At 44.2% G+C, this 10,094-nt stretch overlaps 1 protein-coding gene across 4 annotated transcripts in view; it reads left to right on the top strand.

Moving 5' to 3' along the window:
• The first annotated feature begins 7,068 nt into the window (after positions 1 to 7,068).
• Positions 7,069 to 10,094, top strand: part of BCLAF3 (BCLAF1 and THRAP3 family member 3) — a 51,293-nt gene continuing 48,267 nt past the window's right edge. For 2 of the 4 annotated variants that reach the window (XM_065915432.1, XM_065915429.1), the window contains exons 1-2: positions 8,620 to 8,641; positions 9,459 to 9,611. In XM_065915432.1, coding sequence (XP_065771504.1) covers positions 8,640 to 8,641; positions 9,459 to 9,611 — 155 coding nt within the window. In that variant the 5' untranslated portion in view covers positions 8,620 to 8,639. Of the gene's footprint in view, positions 7,203 to 8,619; positions 8,642 to 9,458; positions 9,612 to 10,094 lie in introns of those variants that run through there. The other 2 variants (XM_065915431.1, XM_065915433.1) reach the window with 2 other exon arrangements.

Raw genomic sequence — 10,094 nt, 5'->3', positions numbered from 1 at the left:
CCTGAAGGTCAGCCGAGTTTAGGATCTCTGATGGGGTGGGGATAAGGACCCAGAAGTGAGGAAATGATCAGGTCAGGAGTGGGGTCCAAGGTGTGGGTGTCCGTTGTGGTTCAAGATTTAAGTCAGGGGAAAATTGAGACACGAGGCTTGATACCAACCTCCAAAGACCCAAACTGATGCTTCCCCAAATTTGGGATATGCCATGATCTCAGGAGGTGGGAAGCAGTAACCTCCATTTGCCATGGCTTAAGCTTCTCTTGCAGGAATGGACCAGAACAGTTAGCACACCCCTGCTGTATGAGAGGTGGTCCCAAGACTTGTCAAGGATGTGAGGTAGGTAGGAGAGGGTTACTTTCCCAAGGACGCAGCTGGAACTTTGCAGAGCTGGGATTGACCCTGGGTCCGCTGTCTTGGTGCCCCCAGGAGAGTTGGCGGGCTCTCCGACCCGGAGAGCAGCAGAAATGCTTTGCTAGAGCAGATGCTTATCATGGAGAAGGGGTGGAAGCCCCATGGAGAGTCATAATTCTGATTCTTTTTATTAAACTATTATGATATCATTCATATACCATAAAAATTCCTTCCTTTTAAAGGATATAGCTCTATCTTTGATTTCTTCATGGTCACACAACCATCACCACCATCTAATTATAGAACCTTTTCATCTGAGTGTGCTATTCAAGGGTTACTTATCCATCTATCTACTCACAGTAGCAGAGTTTATCACCAGTTCAAGTTCCTGTTGTACCTGGAAGCAAGACCATGGGATTTGAAAATAATATTCCCTGAACCAGTCGTCCCCCCTTTCCCCATATTTTCCAACAGGCCAAATTAGGGTTGTGCTTATGTAAGTCAATTCATGTTGGCTGTTTTGTTTCACGTTCTCTGTGTGTAAATATTGCATCAGATGCCAAACATGGGCTTTCTATCAGATGCCCAGCATGGGCCCTTTAGGCTGATGAGAGACATGGAATGGTGAGCCTGCCTTTAGCTCTGTGGTAAATAAGCAAGAAGCTTCTGTGCAACAGTTAGAAAATATCAAGTTTGATTCTTCTGGTTGGCCCTGAGGGATGGTTGATGTTAGGGGAAAGATTTGAAGCGGCCAGCCTTCTGGACTTCCAAGAAAATATGAAGGCAGGCATCCCCCATCTCATGAGACGCAAAATGTAAGGACTACAGCCCCAAGGAATTAAACTTTTGCTTAAGGGAACTTCCTTTTTCGAATCAGCCCACAGCTCTCTGTTGGCTGTACTTGTCTTCGAATCACATTTTCCTAGTAGTGCGCGCAGGCTCATCTTTGAGAGCCAGAACGTTGTCACCATAGAGATGATAGCTAGGGAGACGCTAGGTCCTGCACCGTAGATGTTGGAAGAGCTTTTGGGGTTGAATGCAGCCCCCTTGGCTGGTCTTCATGGTTGTTTTAGAACAAACGGGATTCTACTGTCACCACTGAGAGGAAAGAAGCAATTACACACAGTAACACACATATATTTAGTGGACAAAGAATGCTGAATACAACTGTAAAGTTAGGTACAAAACTGCTTAGTGTCCTACAGGTACAAACAGGCATAAACTTTGGAATTAGCTTTTCCATAGGACAAAAGTCATCACAACTTCCTGGCTACAAGTGAGTAACTCCAGAGATGGGGTCCCAGTACACAGCACACAGACAGTCAAGCAAGGTCACATGCCCCAAGACTCAGCAGCCCCTTGGGCTGTCTTGTTGAAACCATGCTCTTGCAGGGCTCTGTAAGGTCACAGTTATCTTTCAGCCTATTTCCACATTCTGCATCATTTCTCACTAGCAGTGAACATTGAACAACTCATACCAGCCATTGGAGCTGTCACTGTACAGGGGTGGCCCCTGAGAAGTCTTCAGAAGGCCAGGTCTACTGTGCAAATGAAATTGCTTCTTTCCTCTCAGTGATGCCAGTAGGATCCCATTTGTTCTAAAACAACCATGAAGACCAGCCACGGCGGGGGGGGGGGGGGGGGGGCTGCATTCAACCCCTAAAGCTCTTCTAACATCTACGGTGCAGGACCTAGCACCTCCCTAGCTATCATCTCTATGGTGATGATATGAGTTAAACACTGTCAGGAAGGAAGAAAACTTACCGTACCCTTTTTGGTTCTTCTGGGTGATCTAAGAAATCAACAATGAGACAGACTAACAGGAGATAATCAACTTTAATTTCATACATATGGGAACTCCACATACATGAGCGGGTCAGAGACCCTATGTTTATAAGAGGTTTGGAGATAGGTAAAATGAGGTCTCTGCTGTCTGAACTGAGGAATGGAATGGGGGCCAGGGGCTTCCAAGGACAAGGGTGTCACCCAAAGGACTATAAGAAGAGCAGATGTTTGGTAATTGGATGTTTGTCCTGCCATGTAGATAGGGCCATGTAGATAAAATTTATTTCTGCTAGTGAGTCTTCTCTGGTTTAAAAAAGATTCAATTCTTCTAGGTTATCAAAGGAGGGCAGTAGTTTCTCTTGAATCTGCAGAGTCTCAAAATAATACTCAGGTGAATGTGGCACATTTGGGGATGGCTCGTTCTGAACCCTTACAACACAGGTGTGACACGTGCTCACTGAACATTTGTATCACAATTATGTTTGTAACCTTTGGGAACTTACACTTTAACAATGAGGACACTAGGCCCTCAGCAGCCAGTGGGAAAGTTTAAGCAGCGGCTCTAATGGCTTTGAAGGTCATATTGGATGCTAGCGTCATTGATGTCGTGGTGCACCACCTGGATGGACCTCCTCTTTAGGACCAAGGTGTTTGTCCTTCTGGATATCTCCTTCCAGATGCTGGAGGTAAGTTGCTGAGGCTTGTTGGTGGAGTTCTTTTCCAAGAATTACCCTTGACGGAAGGAGGCTGCCTCACCAACGTTGAATCCTCTCACTTGGGCAGCCTGAGAGGCTGGATCCTGACTGAATTATTTGGGCCAGTGAAGACCACTTGCCTCAAGGTAGGACAACTCAGAAGGGTTGTCCCAGCTTCGGAGCTCCCTGGGGGGTCACCTGAGGCCTTTGTTGAGAATGTATTGCAACCCAAGTTCTGGCTCCTGCTTCTGTCACTCCCCCACCCCACCCCCACCCCCAGCACTCCTGGAGCCCTTCCTCTGTGCTAACTGGTCTCAGAGCCTGTTCCTGGAAGAACCCCACCAGAGCCAGCTAGGCACAGTGCTATTTAAGAAGCAGCTATGGGGTACCTAACCCCCACCCCACCCCCACCCCCAGCACTCCTGGAGCCCTTCCTCTGTGCTAACTGGTCTCAGAGCCTGTTCCTGGAAGAACCCCACCAGAGCCAGCTAGGCACAGTGCTATTTAAGAAGCAGCTATGGGGTACCTAACAAATACAGAGTTAAACAAAGCAAATTGATCATGCAAATGAAAGTTCTGAGAGCTTAATGTCTGGTGTCTGGGTTGTGTCAGGACGCAGGACCTGCTTGTGATAGGAAAAGATAGGTGAACTCAGTTTATCAAGGATTTGGGGGAAAAAGGCTTCCTTGGTGGTCCACGGGTTAAGACTCAGCCCTTCCACTGCAGAGGGAATGGGTTCAATCCCTGGTCAGGGAAGCTAAGATCCTGCATGCCATGTGGTGTGGCCCCCAAAAAGTTTTTTTAGGTATTTAGGGGAAGAGCTTCAGGGAGAACTGTAAAGATATAAATAAGGTAATTAATGAATTTTTAAACAATTATTTTGCAGTGAAATTAAATTTTAAACATAACTTCACCATTACTTTTTGCCTTGCATCAATGTAGGTAGTTCACATCAATCAAAAAACTTTTTTTCAAAATAATCGCTGACTTTTGACATATTGTTTGAAAACCACACATATTGTGTTGCTTTCAGAACCAGGGCCAAGCTGCTTCACATATTGCATTACAAAGGAAACAATTTATGGAACCAAAGGGCTGGTAGCAGCTACCAAATCTTGTTTAGGAATTTGTCCTCCGTCTCAGTAGGAAAACAGCCATAAAGTCAGTGACTAGAATGAGCAAAAAGAAATCTGCAGCATAAGCCTGTCTAAAATAATTTTCTTCCAAATGTTATAAATCATTTCTGTCTGTGCTCTACTGTTGATGATGCCCTTTAAAGAGTAAAGGTAAAGAACAGCATCCACCAAAAAAGTGCCTATATCATGGAATGGAAGAAAAAGAGGAGGAATCAGGGCTAGCTAAGCATTCTACATTCAATTTCACTGACAGTGTTAAGGAACATAACCAAAGTCAGATGGTTAAGGAAAGAGAAAACTTACCTGGTTTTGTCAGTCCTGGGTTTATAAGGACCAGAGTAGACTAAAACTGTGAGAAAAATCTGGGCCAACAGCATTGTCAAGGGATGAGAGAGCGATTTGTCCTATTTCTTCCTAATTACCTTATTCTCACATTAGCATTTAAAAAAGAAAGCTATCCAGAAGGATGGCTGGAGGTACACATCAGGGCAGTTGACAGGTTTGCCCCGAAGCAGTGTTCCTCCAAAAAATGACAATGACAGTTGACACTTGGTCTAAGTCTATGTTAAGAGCCTTGATTCTCTCTCTCTCTTTTTAATTTGACTTTTTTTTTCTTGTTTAAGAATCAGTTTAAAAACTAGTGTGAATTTTATCAAGCCTCTGCATTCATCTGCTGGTTTACAGAAAATACAAGCAACAGAGAAGTAGTTCTTGAGCTTGATCATGGTTTAGAATCCCATAGAGGGCTTGTTGAAACTGTGCTTGCTGGGTCCCACCCCTAGAATTTCTGATTCAGGTTTAAAGCAGAAGCCTTAAGATCCAATGTACGGTCCCAATCATGGTCCTTTTCTTTGGTTTTGACTCCAGTAATGTCTCATGTGTATGTGCTAAGTCGTTTTAGTCGTGTCCGACTCTTTGTGACCCCATGAACTGTAACCCACCAGGTCTCAGATAGAACCAAAGCTGACCCATGGTGGACTTGAAATATAAGTGAAAAATAAGCATTTGTTGCTATAGGCCACTGAGATCTGGGGATTGTTATCATAGCATAATTTATTCTCACTAATATAGAACTTATATTAAGCATACTTGGCATTCTACAGTAGATTTGGCTTTGCCTGAAAACCAAAGAAAAACAAAATAAATGGAAAGGCAAATAACATTTCACTTCTCTTAGGCTGGTTCTATATATGTGTTCTAGTCATATACACACCAAGAGCTCTGAGACCTTATGCAAATTACTTAACCTCTCTGTCCACACAAGCAGCATTAAGGGCAAGGGTCATCTAATTGTGCTTATTATTAATCAGTAATAAGTCTGAACAAAAATCAGTTTGTTCAAAGATGAATCAAAAAGAAATATATATATATATTAGTTTTGTATACTTCATTATATATATACACACATATGTATTTGTGAAGCACACAAAACCTAATAGTGGAAGAGAAAGAGCATACTTATGAAAATTACTCACTACTGTGTGCCAGACATTCTGCTAAATGCTGGTAATAGTTAGCAACAGATTTGATCTCTGCCAAATTAGGTTTACAGTGAGGTAAGGAACACATATATTTATAAAGTAATAACAAGTGTCATGCAAACATTCTAACATCAAACCACCACCTTGAAACACTCAAGTTATCTGCACTTTCCATTCCTACACCTATGTTTCCAAGCATTGACCAAAAGAGAGCAACTAGAGAGGTAAGTATGAACCAGATAATGCAAGGCCTAACACACTCTGCCGGGAAATTCTCTCTGCAAAACAGGAAGTAAAACTCATGTATGAAGAGAGGAAAATGATCATTGGTATGGGGCTTAAAGAGAGTGGTAAGGGTTAGGAATAGCTATTATGGAAATGAGAGAGGTTACATAAAAGGATTCCTGAGAGGCACCAAGGCTCTCCACTGCAGGGGTCTCCATATTAATATTATAGTTGTGTGGCTTTTTCCTCCCAAGCAGTGCTTGGAAACCTAGGTGTAGGAATGGAAAATGCAGATAACTGGAGTGTTTAAAGTTAGCAATGTAATGTTAGAGTGTATTAAAGGGGATTCAAGTGTTCTGCTTACAAGAGTGGTTGAAGTCAAAGGCCATGGGCCTGTCAGGGGATGTGAGGGCTCTGTGGATTTTGAAGAACAAGTATATTGGGACTAAGGGAGACACAGAGCTGCAAGAATGAATGGGGTTTGTAAACTTAAGGTTTTAGCTACCACACAGTATGAAGTGATGGATATCTAGATTTTATAGAATGGGTACCTGGGAACGGATGGATTAAGTAGAATAGATGTCAAGTCATCTGGACTGAGGAAGTTAAGAAAGCAAGCCTTAGTCATGGGTGTTGGATTCATCAGGTTGATGGCAGTAATTCAGGTGAAGAGGGAAACTTATTCAGGAAGTAGATGATTGTGGCAAGGGAAGATAAAAGGTCCGTCTAATGGAGTGGACCCTGAAAGAGAAATCTTGCAAGGGGTGAAAAAGAACATCAAAGTGTCAAGTGAGAAAGCTTCAAGAGTGAGGACATACTACCTTTGGGGTGCTGGATGGAGTGTGGGAGGAGAGAAATCAAGAGAGCAGGCAAAAATGAGTCAATATTTTTAATTGCATGGTGGAGAGATAATGGTATTATTAACCTGTTTGGAAGGTCTAGAGGGGAGGTTTTGTTTTTTGGGTAGAAGCTTAATTTGAGTCCATGGGGAATGTCTAGAGACTGAGTAGGCAGGAAAGAGGCCACAGCTATTGCAGGTTCGGGTGGGCTGAAATCCACAGGACCAAGCTCCTGCCTGTTACTGAGGAGTGGGCTCCTATCCCTGACCTTTAACCTCCAGGATCCATGAACCATTGCGTCCATTGTGTTCCTTCCCGGTGGGAGAGCAGCAGACGGCGCATGCGCCCTGGACAGAGCTGCAGAGGTGGGAACGGCCGGCAGAGGGCGCAGGAGCTCAGGCCGGAGCCATTTGGGCGGGGCACCCGTCTCTGGGAAGGAGTTGAGAGCAGAGGTCGGTTGGAGAGCGGGCTCAGCACGAGGTAACGGAGAGTGGGCGTGGCCAGGGTGGGGGCGGGGCGAGGCGGTTCCGGAAGGAAGTAGTTCCGGGTCTCGCGGCCCGGCTGAGGTAGCTGTGTTGCCGCTTCTGTGGGAGGTGGCTGCCGTGTGAGGGGCGAGGCCCGAGGGGCCGGCAGCGGAGGCGGCGGTCGCGGCGGCGGCCGCGGCGGCGGCGGTCGCGGGAACTTCTCGATCCGGTGAGCGGCCCTGGGGGGCGGGCGGGTCGAGGAGGCCCCGGCCTGAGGGGAGGGCGTGTCCGTCGCCTAGGAGGAACGGTTCTTGGGGTAGCGGTTGGGGCGGTTGAGGCGGTTGGGAGGACGCGGCGGCCCAGCTTGGGATCCCGGGGGACTGCTCCCTTATCTCTGGACACTAGACCGGTGCCTTATTTTAGAAGCGGCGACCCGGGCACCTGCTGCCGGGTTCCTGACCCTCGCCCGTCGTCAGGCAGGCTTCGGATCCCAGCGGTTAGGATCGTCTGTCTTGGGGACGGGCGGGGGTAGGGGGCGGTGCCCAGGGACGGAGCCCTTTTCCCAGAGCCGGCTGCCGACGCGTCGCCTGAGGGACCCGAGCCGAGGAGCCCCCGCTTTGTCCTTCTCCGGAGACTCTCCTGCCGTGAAGCGGCATCTTGCTCTGGTAACGTCCAGAGTGAGTAGTGAAGGCTGCTCTTTATCCTACATTGGAAAGTACAACTTGTCTTTTTAGAACCGTATATTGAAAATTGCATCTTCTGTGGTCCTCTGAGGTGTATTTAGGAAAATGGGCCGGCTACTGTCATGTTTGACCTGTCCGTAGGTCGGGAGGGAAAAAAATCTGAGAGAAACTTATCCTCCCACTTATTTTCCTGCCAAGGTGCTTTTCGAGCTGCCTCTTAGGTGATTGCTTTTCTTTTCTGAAACAAACTAAGGTACAAACTACAGGTAGAAATCAAGAAGGTCTCCCAGACTTCTGGCCAGGCAACCTTCTTAACGTTTTCCTGAATTTGAGCTGGTATGACTGAAAGACTGGAATTTGAAAATAAAAGATTTTGATGTAGATTCATGATGAGTGCTTTATTTTTCGATGGTGTTTTCATGGTAACGGTGTAGAATGCTTTATTTTTTCACGTGGTATTTTTAAAATGGCTACTAAAGTGTTCTTTTGAAAGCCCTGCTCTTTCATACCCTCCCCAGAAGCCTTTAAAACATCTGATTAGAAATATTTACATAGTGAAATATTTAATAATATATATATATATATACAATTTCTAAAATATACAGAACCGCGGTGAGGAAGATAACTCCTCTTTCACCGTTCAAATAACCGTTGTGAATGTTTACGCTGGGGATACACCTTCCGTCTGTTTTTTTTTTTTTTTGCAGAGGTGAATGTATGAATTATGAAGTAGATTCTCTTTGATAACCAGTTTTTTTGTTTCCTGACTACATAGCATGCTGTTATTTGGCTGCAGTAATTTACTTAGTTGGTTATTCCCAGTTTGTCACTGCTTAAACACTTCGTTGGAGAAATGTAAAATCTGCACATCCATGATTACTGTTTTAGTGTACATTCCTAAGTGATAGAATTGTTGGTGTTTTTTTTTTAAATGTGAATTTCCCTATGGAAAGGATGTGCTATTTTGCACTCCCACCAACAATATGTGAGTGTCCTTTTCCCCACCCTAACAAAAGGCAACAGTTAAAGGATTTCTATAGGAACCCTTCAGGGCCGTTTATGTTCTGCAATCAAGAACAGGCATCCTTCTGTAGATGTCCTCTTCTTCCCGCCCCGCCCACATCCCCCATGCCGCTTATTTGTTGATGACATTCTTCGCACCCGCCCCCCACGCTGCTTATTGGTTGATGGCAATTCTGTTTCTCATCTTCTACCTTCACTAGTTTCCTAAAGAAGGGTTATCTTGGTGAGGCAAAGGCATTATAAAGTGAACAAAAAAAAAATAAAGTGAACAGATTTGAAGTCAGGACTTACTCGAATTCCAGTATATCTGAGTATCTTGAGCATGGACAGTTTGCTCAACTCTGATTGGAGGTTATAGTGCCTTTACCTTGCATTTCTTGCATGGTGATTTTAAGGGTCAAATGAAAGTACATTGTTTTTTTGAAAGTACATTTAAACATACTTTGTCTCATTGCTAATTTTTACCATATTATAAAACTGTCAGAGCACATGAGCATATTGATTTTCTAATGTTAATTTCTGAATTCAGAAAGCTGTTCTGTGATACCCTTTGCCCCCACTCTTTCACCTTTTAAATTTGAAGTTTCATGCTGATGCCCTAGATTATATTGAAAATGATACCAGAGTTATGAAACTAAATGAATGATTGAATCCGCTAATGTTGAAGGAGAAAATAATTAAAAGCACTATATATAAAGCTGAGGGGGACAGATAAAAAGCTAAATAAAACACAGTCCTTGAGATCATGATGAATAAAACATAGTCTTTGTGCCCTACAGGTTACAGAATATCCAGGCAGCTAGAGGATATAAAAGCTGCTTTCCAAATTTAGACGGCAATTTTAGATGTGATGCAGGACGTCAACTATTCTCAAGTGTGCTAAAGTCCAATTCTGCTGACCAGGCAGTCACTTCAGAGTCATCTTTCCGAAGGTAAGAGTTGCAAGGCGGGGAAGTGTTAATGTTGGAGTCTGAGACCCTGAATTCTGATTTTTCATCTTTCTCTTGGGGCAGGATGGTTAACTTTTTTGAGGTTTGGTTTCTTCATCTGTGAAATGGAGGTAATTCTGGCTTCCTCAAAGGCTTATGAGGATTAAATGAGATAGTGTTTGCAAAACAACTTAGTGAACTAGGAAGTACTGGTACTTTTGTGATCCTTCTTATCCAGTGAAGACTGAGCTTCTGCAGTAAAGAAACTGGGTCTCTTCTGACTTTGTATGATTTGCCCCTAGCAGTTGCTAGCAGTGAGTAATGTTTGCTAAATTAACATAAAATGTGACTGCTGATAAAAATTCAGTGTGAACATTTGAAGAAGGTAGTATATAAATGTGGAATATTGAGAGAAATTGACTACATTATTTGGAGTTGATAGTAAGGAATCAAAGGAAACACTGAACTAATTGGGCCCAGACAGAT

Source organism: Muntiacus reevesi, chromosome X (assembly GCF_963930625.1).
Source record: "Muntiacus reevesi chromosome X, mMunRee1.1, whole genome shotgun sequence".
In the NCBI taxonomy this organism is placed as follows: Eukaryota; Metazoa; Chordata; class Mammalia; order Artiodactyla; family Cervidae; genus Muntiacus; species Muntiacus reevesi.
This window is presented reverse-complemented; position numbering and strand designations above follow the sequence as displayed.